The following is a 16,003-nucleotide window of genomic DNA, read 5'->3' on the forward strand; positions in this document are numbered from 1 at the left end:
GTACACTAATTTCTCGGTTAATCCTCCCTATGTTGGTCATGTAGTCTAGAACAGTGACTCTCAATCTGGGGGAAACGTGAGCACTTTCCAAAGGGATGTGCAAGGGCCCAGAGGGAAATTAGAAAGGCTTGATTAATGTGTGTGTGTGTGTGTGTGTGTGTGTGTGTGTGTGTGTGTGTGTGTGTGTGTGTGTGTGTGTGAGAGAGAGAGAGAGAGAGAGAGAGAGAGAGAGAGCGAGAGAGAGAGAGAGAGAGAGAGAGAGAGAGAGAGAGAGAGAGAGAGAGAGAGAGAGAGAGAGAGAGAGAGAGACGATGAAGGACTGATTTTTATTTAGTATTCTTATCCTGTCTCTGCTCCTACCTTCAAAGCACATTTTTCTTTGTACCAGTGTAATAAGTCGGTTTCTTTCCATCTCTCTCTGTCGCGTGGTCTTCTCCTTCTTTTCCCCCCTCCCATATGACCGTTTGAAGAGAAGAATAAAGATGCCAAGAATTCTTATACTGTAACATGTACCGCACCCTGGCTATTGAAGTTGGAAAATCAAAAAGTTAAATTTCGTTCTTACTCTGTACATAAATCCGCCGTGCCATTTTTACCACTTAACTTTTCATTAATTCAAGTGCCAGTCTCTCGCCACGTCCACAGGTGATAGCTTCCTGTCTCTTGCACTCCTACATTTTTCTCTGATGCTTAATTATGTAAACTAAACAGTACTAACTATCGCTAAGTCTGAAACAAAAAAATGCAATTTGGTATGTGTTACTTTGCAAAAAGGTAATCTGACAAATAAAAAAGAAATTACGAACATACACAGGGTTATAACTGTGAGGTGTTGTTTTGCGAGAATTTTGAGATGCTTATGATACAGGACCAGCCATGTGTTACTCAGATGCTCATTACTTTATGGTACTCGTGTATGACAGTACAGAGGTGTTTATAAGTAACTCGTCATGCTTCATGACCATTTGATAAGGCTTTTGACTACTTGTTGTTGTGTGATCATATGATGGTGTTCATGTCCATTACCATGTTGTGGCGCCAATGACCCTTTAAGATGCTTTATGGCCAGGTGGTGGTGCCCATATGACCATGAGGTGGGGGACGATGGCGGTGTGGTGGTGTATATGTGCATGCTGTGGTGTCTTACGATCATGTAATGGTGTCTATGACCATGACTCTGTGGTGGGGGTTTATGATCATGTTCGGTGTTTAGGTCTATGTAGTGGTGTTTATGATCATGAGATGGTGTGACTAACCATAACCATGCGGTGGGGTTTACGTCATAGTAGCGCTATTTGTGACCATGTGACGGTATCTGTAAACATATGGTGGTGTTTATGATAAATTGTTGGTGTTCATGATGCCTTGTGTCGCTGTTATTACCCTCCACGTGACAAAGTCAGAGGAGAATGTTGTTATCACTGGGATCAATAGACGTCCGTCCACAGAGCTGGGCGGCAGGGCGGCCAGTTGGACGTAAAGATTTCGTTTCTGGGCCAGACCTCAGAAAGTATTCACTATGGAGTCATGAAGTTTCACATAGTTATGTGTCTTATTGCGAACTGTGCCTCTGGATAGGTAGAACGCTGTGTCTTAAGTAGTTTTTTTTTAAATAATGAAAAAAAATAAAAAAATCGTTTCTGTGCTAGGACTCAGAAACTAATACAGGTACAGACTTCAAACTCCCCAGGAATATGTGTTCATATGCCTCCTGGTGCCTTTTGGTAGTTAGAATGCCATGAGATTATATAACGTTATGAACTTGCAAAAATACATAAAGCTGATTATCTTAAAGCATTTTTCTATTAAAACTTTGCAGCTATTACACCAAGGAGATAGAAATTGTACATGATAAATGATTATATGAATATCTAATTATGTATGACGTTTCATGACTGTACCTATTATGTAATCATAAAAATGGCTGCCTAAATTAAAAAAACAAGTCATAATTTCATCAGATTTGCTCATAACTTCATAATTACCATGGTTAAACTACTGAAAATTTTAAGTTATACAGAGAGTGAGGGTGAGGATCATTATGCGCTTGGTTAGGTGTGCAGGGAGGTGGGGGGGGCCTAAGTGCTTGGTCGGATGGAGGGTTGCAACAGCGTAGCGTTACCTATGCTTTTATTTATGCATATTGAACGATCAAACGATGTCCAAAACAAGTATCTCCGTGGGAACACTTTTTTGGTGTTGATCACCCTCAAGACAAAACACAGAAAAAAAGTTAAAACTGTGGTGATCTGCAGCGTCCTCTCTGACACATGACCTCGCATTCAAAATCAACAACAAGACATCAGTATCAAAATGTATACTGTGCTGTGTACTGCCGAGTTGCTTACGTGAACCTGTTTGAGTTATGAAATTAAAACTAAAACAGGATTCTTATTTCTCCTTTTTGTACGAGGTAGGTGCGGGAGAGGGAAGCCTTCACGTGGTGGCACCAACCCTGGCAGCTCCATCGCCTGGTTATATAAAAGCTCCTCAACTCCTCCCCCAACTCCCTAAAAGAGGAATTTGGGCTGCAGACGAAAGACTTACTTCAGCCTCTATTCAACTGGGTTAACGTCTCTAATACCTGCGGCAACAATAATAACAATAATTCAGGAACGACTGGGAAAATACTGAGGAAGGAACATTAGTCTAGAATATCAGCGTTCTTTCTGACCATGGCCGAGACTCTTAAGTTCCCTAGTACCTCTTCCTTAGCGATTCAGTTTCAAAGTACCCGTTAAAATCCTCTTTTTTTGGTTCTTATGTAGCTTTAATGTCGATACAGCCCGCATGAATAACACACAAAAATACAGTAACGGAGCAGAAGCAGAAATAAACCGGTAAGAAGGAGGTGTTAGTAACCTTCCTAACCACAGAAGAATACCTCCCCATGTCTCACTCACCTGCAGGAGCTTCTGGCCGTCTATCTGAGTGCGAAAGGAAGCAGAGTGAGGTCACGTTAAGAGTGCGGAGGGTAGTACGGTCAATCAACGTTAAGTGTCCCCCCAAAATATGACAGCTCTTTCCATACAAATTACACACACACACACACACACACACACACACACACACACACACACACACACACACACACACACACACACACACACACACACACACACACACACACACACACACACACACACTATGAGTGCTCGGCTCTGAGTGCAAAGTAAAACCTCATACCACTACCTCAAAAGTAATTATTTTCGAGAATAAGTACCAGCGTGGCGCCATTATTCGTGTGTTTGTCTTGTTTAGCACGAAGTAACACTGTTTTGAATATGTGGAACGTAATGCCTGGAAAAGTATCACCATCATCATCATAGCTATAGCAATAAAAATAGCAGAAATAATAATAATAATAATAATAATAATAATAATAATAATAATAATAATAATAAAAATTACAACAACTACAAAGCAGTCACAGAGCGCATACCTCCGCCAATACCGTTACCAATAAAAAGGATCCGGATCCGGATCCGCCCCCAAATTTAATTAATTCTTTCTTGGCCCATGGCACATCCTTCCACAAAATTTCAATGAAATTCATTGGGAACTTTTGGAGATATCGTCTGGGCAAACAGACAGACAAAAAGACAGAAAGACAAACAGGTGAATACAGAACCTCCTCCAACTTCGTTGGCGGACGTAATAATAACAATAATAATATTATTATTAATGATATCAACAACAATAATAATATAACGGTACGGTAGTAGTAATAGTAGTAGTAGTAGCAGTAATAGCAGTAGTAGTAGTAGTAGTAGTAGTAGTAACAATAATGATATAAAAATAACAATAACAACAACAACAACAACAACAACAATAATAATAATAATAATAATAATAATAAAGGTACTATTAATAGTGGTGGTAACAGTAGTAGTCGTAGTAGTAGTACTAGTAATAGTAATCATCACCACCCCTTCCCTCACCTCCCACCAGTATCTGCCTGCTCTGCGCCCACGTCCTGCGGTTGTCAGCGGTCATGATGCCTACGGGGGGTGGGTCAGGCCCTTCGTACTCCTCCACCTGGCGCAGCACCGCCTGGAGCTGCGCCGCCACCTGCTGCTGCCTCAACCGCTGCCCCTCCACCACCACTTCCACACGGTACAGCTGTGGGAGTGGAGTTCGTAGTAAGAAGGACTGATGGATTGAAATGAGTAAAATAATCTAAGAGGAATGCTGGACTGAAACGAGAGGAATGATGGACTGAAATGAGTGGAATGATGGACTGAAATGAGTGGAATGATGGACTGAAATGAGAGGAATGATGGACTGAAATGAGTGGAATGATGGACTGAAATGAGAGGAATGATGGACTGAAATGAGTGGAATGATGGACTGAAATGGGTGGAATGATGGACTGAAATGAGTGGAATGTGGGAATGGAGGTCGTAGTAGGGATGCATAGTGGAGTGAGATGGAGTGAAGAGTTATCATCATCATCATCATTAGCCTACAACACCCTCCACCACCACCTGCACGCCCAATGATGCAGTAACATGACCAAAACCATCATCATTTCATCATTATATTATCTTGCTTCTCGTAATGAATATGATGCATGTAGTAGTAGTAACAGTAATAGTAGTTGTAGTAGTAGTAGTAGTAGTAGTTGCAACCCCAGACTCAGCTCTATGTGAACCCAATGGACTGCAGGCTTAAGTTCCTCTTCTGCAGCCCACCATCCTCATTTCGGGGGATTTGGAAGTGGCTGAAAGACGTTTAAATAACCAGGAAGTTGAGCGACCTGGTTATATGGGTGCCATCACATGAAGGCGTCCCTCTCCAGCCAGTGAAATTTGGCTGACGGATACCCTAGACTTGCTGCGGGGAGAGAGAGAGAGAGAGAGAGAGAGAGAGTTCCGTATGCAAGAAATGTGGGGTTACATGAGGGAAAGAGCTTGGTGTATGTTGGAGGCTGACTTGGAATGGAATAGACAGGGATGAAATTATTCGACGGGAAGGAATATGGTCGCCTATATTTTCGAGAAGGGTTTGAGAAGGACTGAACGACAGGGGGTTGAACCTCGAAATATTTACCTCCTGATATTTAGTTTGGTTCAGTTTACGATCCAACAAATGAAATTCTACGTCTACCCTGTAATCGAAAATCAGAAAATGGACACTATCGTAGAAAATGGCCTTGTTCGTGCATGAAAGGGGTATCCGAGTTATTTCGTGATATTTTTATTTGTTGAAGCCTGTTATAATGTGGGTTAGACATTTGAATTTAACGTACTATCTGTGTATGCATTTTTTATCTGTGCTGTACACTTGCCAGGCTCATACATTTTCTAAAATCCCATGGTTTCAAAATTTTATCGTTAAAGAATTTGGCATAACTTTAATTTCAACACATATCTGGTATTTGTAATCGGTTCGTGCACTGTCCATCAGGCTACTGATTTGGCCCATGTTAACAGCAGGGACGTATTCTCGTGCGGTTAGGAAGAGTAGTAACTCCTCTTCCTTACAGGGTTAGTTCTGATTCTGTTCCATTACCCTTGTGTGTTATTCATGCAACCAGTAAAATATATAAGATGTAAAAAGGAGGATTTAAAAGAGTAGTATGGTAAATCGCTAAGGAAGAGGTGCTAGGGGGCTCCTTACCCGACGAAAATAAGGGAATTGGACTATGCAGCGACTTTTGCTAGAAATTATCCTTTTTTTAAGAAATCAGGACTAGTGTGACGTAATGCCTGAACAGTAGTACCAAATTACGAGGAAAAATCTCACTGGAATATGGTCAACAGTTTTTTCCTTTGATTAAAACATTAGTGTTACATCAAAACAATAAAATAAGGCAAATACGTGCATGAACAAAACACACATCGATAACAAAAAGAAAACAAATCCCCCATGCAACACTAAAACAATTACCTATGCAGCACCAACATCAAAACAATTACTTACGCTGCATCAAAACAATTACCCGTGCAGCATCAAAACAATCATCTACGCAACATCAAAACAATCATCTACTCAACACCAAAACAATCACCTACTCAGCACCAAAACAACCACCCACGCAGCACCAAAACAATCATCCACACAACAACAAAACACTCACCCAAGTACCACCAAAACAATCATTAATGCAAATCAAAACAATACCTATAGAGCAAAAACAATCACCCAATCATCAAAACAATACCTACACAGCAAAAACAATCACCCATGCAACATCAAAACAATACCAACAAAGGCAATCATCCATGCAGCATCAGAAGAATACCTACAGAACAAGAACAATCATCCATGCACTATCGCCCATGCAGCTTTAAAACAAATATTCTTTAAAGACCAAAACATTCACCCAGACACCACCAAGACAACCATACATGCATCACCAAAACATTCACCCATGCATCACCAAAACAACATCCACGCACCGCCAACACAAAACACCCACAAAACACTAAAACACTTATTCTTCACCAAAACACTGCACTAAAACAACCACCCATGCTGCAATACAACGAACACCTATGCAGCACTAAAACAACCACCCATGCAACGTCAAAACAACCACCCATGCAGCACCAAGACAACCACCCATGCAGCACCAAAACAACCACCCATGCAGCACCAAGACAACCACCCATGCAACACCAAAACAACCACCCATGCAACGCCAAGAGAAGCCACCCATGCAGCACAGCCCTTCACGAGGACGCAGCTCAAATATCAACACCAACACACAGCCACATGAAACACTCCCTCCCTCCACAAAACCAAAGCAAAGGGACTTGCAACACTATAACCTTTCTATGCAATACACCTACATAAATCCCTCCATGTAACACCGAAGTATTTCCAGATAAAGCCTCCGGGGTAATCGAAACAAAACCTCATTCTGTAAAAAGAATAGAAAAAGAGGGAATTCCGCGTGAGGCACCCAAACACACATTCATACAGAAACGAAGCAACAACGCATGCCATACTAGTACCCAAAGAAACCCACGTGCAAAGCCAAATCAAAGCCACGGAGGCCCTAAGCATACCCACGTGGAACACCTAAACACACAAACACGCACGACCGAAAATAGTAACACGTGCAACAGGCAAAACATTCCCCACGTGGAGCACCCAAGTTGACTCACGTGACACAGTAAAACAAAACAATTAAAAAAAAAAATCGTGTTAGATTCAAAGCCAATCAAACAAACTTCTCAGGAAGAATCTAGTTTAAGCTATGTGCACGACCACCAAAAAAAAAAAAAAAAAAAAAAAAAATCACATGCAAAGCCAAAAGAAAACCACGAGTAGAACCAAAACAGAATCACGTGCATGCCCATAATATTACCACGTGCAGAACCAAAGCAAAACTAGGTGCAGAACCAAAACAAAGCCACGTGACAGGACCCACAACAAACGCACGTGGTTCTTGCAGCAGACGATGATGTGTTGGTTTTCCTTCTGGCTCTCGGCGGTGGAGAGAAGCTTGTCCTTGGGTATGCCCGGCCGTCGGTAGGAGGAGAACACTCGGTTGTACTGGGCCATGCACATGGGCTGGTGCCTCTCCCTCGCGCTGCACCGGTCCACGTCAAGATCCCCCCTGTGGGCACGGATAAACAATATAGATACTGTGGACAGACAGACAGATAAACATCAGTAGATGATATACGGTAGATGGATACATAAACATCGGTAGATAATATACCGTGGATGGTTGGACAATTTGCTAGGTAGAAGCTTGATATATTGCTAGGTAGAGGCTTGATATACTCGTATACTACTAGGATGCTCTCCTTAGCTGAGTAATATCGTTTGCGTGCAACAAAAATGAAGATATGAAAGACGCCATGGTGGTCAAGGGGATAAATATCCGCCGACTAGAGAGGAAAGGAAATAGGAGGCAGGACAATCAACAGGAGAGAATAGCTGGGCGAAGAGCGGGGAGACAGCAGACAGACAGACAGACAGACAGACAGACAGACAGACAGACAGACAGACAGGAGACAGCAGAGGTAGCAGGGGAGGGGAAGAGAGGGGGACGGTTGAGAAGGAACGGGTGGCAGCAGACTGACATGGGGGGCGGTGACCCCTTCAAGATACCGACGTGTTTACCAAGACAACACTGGAAATGGTTGGGTCACTCCTCGAGGGGGAGGGAAAGAAAGAAGGAAGGAGGTGAGGACGAACGACGAAAGAGGAAAGGAAGGAACGGAGATAGGAAAGGAGGAAGGGAGGAAGAGAAGGGAAGGGAGAGGAAGAAAGGAAGGGAAAGGAAGGGTGGGGAAGAATGGAAGAGTAGGGAAGGGAGAGGAAGGATGGAAGTTAATGAAAGGAGAATATTACTTTAATTTTACTGCTGCCAGTCGATATTAGTCACTTCAAACGAGACATCTGATACAGAATGGGTTAATGAAGGCTATATGCAACTCCCCTCTAATTCGAAAACTCTCCAAAACTAAATAAAGTCTTCTGGTGAGAGCAAAAATAAATTAAACAAAGACCGACGAAATGAGTAATCCATCCATCCATCATCCAGTCCTACTTCGTCCCATGAGGAGCGTAGGAGCCCGGGGCTAGGCAAAAAGGTCCTGACATTTGAGATGAGAGTGACCAGCCTCACACATCCCTGAATGGCATCACATGAGCAATAAACCCCAATCATCCCTTGGATATAAACCATCACTGGCTCAACCCGATTGGAGCGCCTTAATTACCCACTAAATCAACAGGCGCCATAATTTGGTTATATGGTTACCACCTAGCGTAGTAAATCGTTTCCTGTTGTACAGGAAACCATTTGGCTTGTCACTCAGTGAAGAGTCACCTACAGGCAGAAGGAAGAGAAAAGAATGAAGGAACGAATGACAGAAGAGGGAGTGTAAAGTCACCCGTAGACAGAAGGAAGAGGAAAGAATGAAGGAAAGAAAGGCAGAAGAGGATGGACGGAAAGAAGGACGGAGGAGAGGAAAGGGCAGACACCTGAGAGCAGCACTACATCAAGTGAGTGGATGGAATAATAATAATAATAATAATAATAATAATAATAATAATAATAATAATAATATTATTATTATTATTATTATTATTATTATTATTATTATCCACTCACTTGATGTAGTGCTACCTACTTCTTCCTTGGCCTTTATCATTCTTTTTCTATGCCTGCCCTCCTCTCTTCCTATTTCTCCCATCTTTCCTGTTACTTATTATGGCTTTTCTTTCTTTTACAGGTGGCTTTACATTGAGTGACAAGCCAAATGGTTTCCTGTAAGCCAAGAAACCATTTACAACGCTGGGTGGTTACCATATAACCAAACCATAAGTGCTCGCCACGTGTCAACAAGTGGGTTGGTGGAGGGTTAGTGCCCCTCCCCGTAAAACAAATAACTCGAAGTCAATTGGCCACCCTTTGCGGGATTACGGCGTCTGGCAATAGATAGATAGATTATTATTATTATTTGTAGTAGTTGTAGTTGTAGAAGTAGTAGTAGTAATAAAAGGAACAACAACAACAGCAACAATAATAATAATAATAATAATAATAACAACAACAACAATAATAATAAGGTTGATGATAATGATGAAGAAGAACAGGAAGAAAGGGAAGACAACAGCTCAGGCACACCACCGTACACTCACGCCTCAATCCTCTCCTTCATGTCAAAGGCGGCGGTCACGAGGCGGGCCGCGAAGTTCACCATATCTGCCTCCGTGGTGAACTTCTGGTGGGGAAAGACCATGCCAGGGTTGCTGTTCACGGGCAGGGGCAAGGACACGTTCATGTACATATCATCCAGCCACCAGTTGTACGCCTGCAATGGTTGGCTGTACATTAGAGAGGCTTTACAGTGAGGAGGAAAGGAAGAAAAGAGGTTGTACATTTAAGGAATTATATGGTAGGTTTCATTCTGACTAACGTAAGAGCACCGTACTTGTTTTTATTTAATAGAATGGACCTTTTTACGAGAGACACAGTATGAAATCCAGTTAGCTAAGAAACTGCAGGTCTTCTGAATCTAAAAGTACTGCTTGGAACCTAAAACCCTGCCTGCAAGCGTGAAACAGGGGTAGGATGTAAATACCACAATTATAAATATTAGATGGAGGGCGAGAGACTGACGAGGAGAGTGTATGTAAGTGAGGTGGAGGTGGGGAGATGGAAGGAGAGGCCAAGGATGAGGTAGAGGGATGGAGTGGAGAGGTATATGAGAAAGGGGGGTGTGAGCTGGGAGCAGGACAGTGAAATGACGGGGGACAGGGCCACATGGAGGCGATTTACTTGTGGCCACCCCTTACGGGATTAAGGCGTCTGGCAATAGATAGATGGATGGGTATATATTAAAATGTTCACATGGCCTAAACCAAACCAAGACATTAAGAGTTTCACTATTTTTAACACCACACACTCGTCACCTTAAATCACTCTCACTTCATATAGCATTGTCTTGTGTCCGTACAAATAGTCACAGGATCAGTGGTAAATGAATATTCCTGGGATAGGTGAAGTCCAAGGGTCATATTCTGCTGGGCTTAAGTGGCTCCCTAGCACCTTTACTTTAGCTATTTATTCTGAACCCTGCACCTTTACATTCTGTGGTAACTAAATCTTGGTAATGCGGTACAGATTTGTCAGGACTCTACAATATCATAATACAATACATAATAGCTAGGACGGTACATATGTAATCTAGAGGTCAGATGAAATTCATAGCTAGGCCCTGAAGGAAATGGTGTTAGCACATTCTCTCTCAGGAATTCCAAGACACAGGGTGTGACGCTTGACTGGAAAGCTATGACACACACACACACACACACACACACACACACACACACACACACACACACACACACACACACACACACACACACACACACACAGGCTTCTAGAAGGTTCGACAGCCGTTTAGTTCACGTGACAGAACTTCTCATATACAGAAGGAAACAAGAAGACAGAAGGAGTAGCGAGAAGGGGGGTCTAGAGAGAGGCACGGTGGGCTGCGAGATGTTAGCAAGCATAAGTCGTTTCCATCTCTTACACTCTTGTGCAATACACTCAGCGTTAATCTTGAGCTTTTCCTTTTGAAGAAAATAAACTACAATCAACCCCACACTCATCTTTATCTTCTCTTGTCATCGACGACAAAGTGAAATCTACTCATGGTTAACTACAGCTCAGCTACGACTACGATATAATCAATTACAGAGCTGCTATACTGAATAAATAGCATATAAGAGTATACAAAAGCGTCATATAAAGAAACTGGTGTTGGGGAGTCTCCTTTACCGATGAGAATATGGAGTGACATGTAAACAGGTGTGGTTGTAAAGTTCCAGAGCACCTGGACAAGACTGGCGTGAAAATGAGCTGGTTATCTTGAAATGGCTGGGATTCTTGATTTCTCAGTGACCCTTTTGAAGCCCATCCACCCAGTTAGCTATCACGAAATGTCGCTAGATCATATTCTATCATCTTTTCACCCCAACTCACTTCAACTTTCTCTCCTCCCCCCATCTTTCTTCCTCCTGCAACTCCCCTCGACATCTCTTCTCTCCCCCTTCTCTCCATTTTCCCCTCCTACCCCTTACCCTCTGATCAGTGTACCGTGCAGTACTGTCAGAGATACAGACGAGGAAAGCTGTGTTCATATTTTCCAGTCATATAGTTCAAATTACACGGTGATTACAGTGTTAGGATACTATTTTGGTGAGTGTATTTTGACTTATTCCCGTGTAGTCGGCAGCAAAACTGGGAATATAGACGTAAAACTACTATTGCAGATGGTATTCTAGGGGAGGTATGACAACTCTGATGTAGATTGTCTGCCTTGATAACCCTAGTGTGGCCAACAGGCATAAATATCAGCCTCCTTCCAGCCCCGTCTGAACTACAACGCTTGTCATCTCACTCCACAAACCTACTCCTTATACCATACACATCTCAGTACTCCTTCACCTTCAGACACACTCATTCATAACAATTCTATCCCCAACTAGTCTACGATGCACCAGGATAAATATGGGCTAATAGACGTAACTAAATTTAACTCTGCGTCCAATAAATGTAGTGTATTTTTACACATACCTCTGTCCCTTCTCCCTAACTCTTTCAATTATTCCTGCCTCACTATCCAGTCTTCCGTTTCTCTTCGACTCCAGCCACAAGTCCACCGCCTCTCCCCTTTCATTTTTTCTCTTCCACTCTCCCACCCGACCACCGATACCTCCTTTCTCCTTTCCCTTCCCATTTTCCCTCTCATCTACCCTGTTAGTTATCAAGAAATGCCATTTGATCATATATATTTTTTCTTTTTACCCCAACTCACTTCAGCTTCTTTTTTTGTCCTCATCTCTTCCTCTCTCCCTCCTCCAGCTCCCCTCCGCATCTCCTCTAGTCACTCCCTTCCCTCCATTTTCCTTTCTTACCCCTCCTTCTCCCTTTTCTTTCCCCTCTCCTATCACCCTCTCCCATCCAACTACCTCCTCTTCTTCTCCTCCTTTTCTTCCTCCCTGTTCTCTTTCATCCATTCAATTCTCCATGCAGTCATCTCTTAACCACCTTCTTCTTTATCTTCTTCCCAACTCCCCTCAACTTGACTTCCCTCTCCCCCTTCTCTTTCCCCTCCTACTCTCCCCCTTTCCTCTCCCTCCCCTCCCATTCCATTCCTTTCTTACCCAGTTAACTATAAAATCGTTGCTGTAAATTCACCTCCTCCTGTTCTTCTCCCTAACTCCAAACGAATGTCTCTTTTTCTTTTTTTCTCCTCTTCCTGTTTTGTTCCTCAAACTTTCCCTCCCGTTTCTTTCTCTTTCTTTAATTTCCTTCTCTCCCATCCCTTCTCCTCCATTCTCCATCTCTCCTCTCTCCCCTCCCTCCCATTCCTCCCCATTCCCCCTCTCACGCACTCAGTTTATCCATGAAGTATTGCCTCGTCATCAACTTGTGTATCTACTCCCCAACTCACATAGACTCTTCCATCCTCTCTCTCTCTCTCTCTCTCTCTCTCTCTCTCTTCCCTTCTCCCCTCTTTCATCCCTCCCACTCTCTCTCCCCTCCTTTTCCTCCCCTCTTCCATCCCTCCTCCTTTCTCCCTTTCCTCCTCGTCTCCCCTCTCACGCACCCAGTTATCCATAGAGTTGTGACTCCACCTCTTCCTATGACTTCTCCCCATTCCCTCTCGCCTATCCCTTTTCTTCCCTTCCCTCCCCTTCTGTTTCCCACTTTTCCTCCCCTCTCCCCTCTCCCCTCTCACCCACCCAGTTGTCCATGGAGTCGTGCCTCTTGATCAGCTCCTCTTGTATCTTCTCCCCGACTCCCCCAGGCTTTCCAAACTCGTCCACCAGCTTGGCCGCCTCCTCGTACTCCTCAGGTGGCAGGACGGGGCGCAGGTGAGTCAGGTACCAGGTGAGCGTGTGGCCCAGGGGAGGCACCGGGAGTTTGGGCACCAGCGGGTACTGCGTGGGAAGAAAAATATACACTTAGAGATGGAAGGTGAGGATGCGAAACCAGGGAAGGACTGTTAGTGCTACGAAAAAAGGGAAGAAAAAGAAAAAAGAGGAATATGAAAGTAGAAAATCTGGGGAAAGGTGTTCTGTGGGGAGAAAAAAAATGGAAGTTAAAGGAGTATGGACATGGGATAGTGGGAGAAAGAAGGCACTATTGACACAAGACACCGTAAGTCAGAGGTGGAGAATGCGGATGTGAAACTGGGAAGGAGCTGCTACTGGTGACGGAAAAAAAGAAAAAAATGATGAGAGGTGATGCTGGATGAGAGGTGTTCTGTGGGCGCCAAAATGGGGGGATGGGGAGGTGGGGGATGGGGGAAGTTCTAAGAGTAAGAGATTGGGATAGTGGAGAAGTGCTGGTAGTGTGAAAGAACGATTGTACTGTGGAGGCAAAAAAAAGAAGAGAAGAGAAAAAAGAAAATGCGGTTTGAGCGGTGGTGTGAGAAAGTAACCTGAGGAGAAGTTTGTATTGATGATGAAAAAAAGAAAGAAAAAAAAAATGGCTGAACAGGGTATGAACATTATATACAAGGAGAGACGTGGTACTCTGGGAGAGAGAGAGAGAGAGAGAGAGAGAGAGAGAAGTGTGTACTGCTGACGCAAAAAACTGAAGGCCAGAGAGATGGAGTGTGAGGATGAGATGTTAAACTGTCAGTAGGAGAGAGTTGGTGCATCTGGAGCGAAAATTCCGGGAAGGAGGGGGAGATAAAAATTTCGGGAGGGGGGGAGTGCAAAAATTTCGGGGGGAGAGGGGAAGAAAACATTTCCGGCGGGGGGGGGGGAGCAAAAATTTAGGAGGGGGAGGGGTAGCAAAATGTTGAGGGGGAGCGGACGAACCAAAAAATGATGAGTTTGAATATGATATGAGCTAGGGCCAGGATGTTAAAGCAATTGGGGGATAGTCAGAGGGATGGGAATGGTCAACTTTCTCTGGAACAGGCTGAATAAGTTTCAGCAAGAAGAAAAGATTCAAGCTGACAAAGACGAAAAGAGTTTACCTAGGCTGGGTGAACGCACAGAAGCGCAGTTCTTGAGGACAGCAGGAGAAACCCCATAAGGCCCATATGCCTTGTTAGTGAAAATATATCAATTGTAGAAACTGTAAGGTCAGCCATGAAGATGTCAGAGGTGGGGGGGGGGGAAGTGATGGAGGAACAACACCGGAATCGTCTACGGAGAAATTGGAGGATAAAGTCTGAGCAAGGAATTCTGCTTTATCTGTGGAAGAAACTGCTACATAGCCATCAGAGTGGAAAAGAGGAGGGAAGGATGATGAAGTAAAGTTATTTGAAAGGTTTTTGGCAAGGTGCTAGAAGGAGCGGAAAGAATCTGAGTCAGAGAATTCAGAGCATTTAGTACGAATGAAATAATTTTTAGCAGGGCAAAGAACAGGCTTAGCACAATTCCGGGCAAAAACATAAGAGATGAGCTTCAGGGGTGGGTTGACTCCGGTACCTTTTTTACGCCTTCTTCTTCTTGTGGACAGCATTAGAGAAAGCGTGATTAAACCAAGATTTTTTTGCATAGCCACAGGATAAGAGAAGGGAGTGTATGCTTCCATGCCCCAGAGAATAACCCCCGTAATGCGCCAGGCAAACTCAGATGGCTCTCGGCCATGGAAGCAATAACTATTCCTGTGAGAATCAAAGAAGTACTCCTGACGGCCTCCCAACCAGCAGCTCCAAAGTGCCACAACCACCGTAAATTTTAAGTGTCGTATAAGTATTGCGTATAAGTATGAAGGGATAAGTGTAAGTGATAAGGTAGCCGCCAGACATGCCTGACCTCGGCCTTGCCCTGAATATCGGCTCCAGGGCCTCCAGATATTTCCAGGGACTAATGGACTTGATGGCTTGAGTGGCAGAGCAAACACACACACACACACACACACACACACACACACACACACACACACACACACACACACACACACACACACACGTCATTGGAATTAAAAGACTCCTTCCTTCTGCCACTCGACATATACTCTTTTATTTTAACTGGGTCTAAAATTGCCAATTCCTCGTCTTCAACGTGGAGTTGGAAAAAAAAAAAAAAAAGAATATGGTTCTAGTCACGAAGAAGTGCCATGGAAAGGATGAAGAACCGTAGTATTACCTATCAAAATATTTATATCTATATATATACTAACCAGAAAATGTCAAGTTCATGGGTGTTGGATGGAGTTTTTTTTTTTTATGTCTTTTTTTCATGCTGTCTCCTGACGATTTTATTCAGTTTAGCAAAGCCCTGTAATTGTGAAGGGATTACCGATGGCTATCTCTAACCCCTCCAGTTCCAAAAGCCTCCGCTAACCTCAATAAAATCGTCGGTGGGAGCAAAAACAAAACAGAAAATACGACACCATAGTGAAGGGGCTAATAAAACAGAGACACATTTACAAGTCCTCCATATCAACAATTTTCGCTTGAGGAGGAAAAATTTGTCTGGATGCAGCGATAAATAAAATAAGTAAGCCAGAAAAAAAATAATCTGTAGTAAATAGGTTTATAAAACTATAAGGCGCGAA

At 43.3% G+C, this 16,003-nt stretch overlaps 1 protein-coding gene across 1 annotated transcript in view; it reads right to left on the reverse strand.

Moving 5' to 3' along the window:
• The window catches only part of ChAT (Choline acetyltransferase), a 62,563-nt gene that overhangs the window by 21,635 nt on the left and 24,925 nt on the right, over positions 1–16,003 (reverse strand). Inside the window, exons 3-6 of the mRNA XM_080284749.1 lie at positions 13,225–13,422; positions 9,610–9,782; positions 7,393–7,570; positions 3,942–4,122 (exon numbers count right to left, since the gene is read on the reverse strand). Coding sequence (XP_080140875.1) covers positions 3,942–4,122; positions 7,393–7,570; positions 9,610–9,782; positions 13,225–13,422 — 730 coding nt within the window. The remainder of the gene's footprint in view (positions 1–3,941; positions 4,123–7,392; positions 7,571–9,609; positions 9,783–13,224; positions 13,423–16,003) is intronic.

The sequence above is a fragment of the Coenobita brevimanus genome, chromosome 102 (genome assembly GCF_032717465.1).
Source record: "Coenobita brevimanus isolate Jiangsu-jjx chromosome 102, ASM3271746v2, whole genome shotgun sequence".
NCBI lineage: Eukaryota > Metazoa > Arthropoda > Malacostraca > Decapoda > Coenobitidae > Coenobita > Coenobita brevimanus.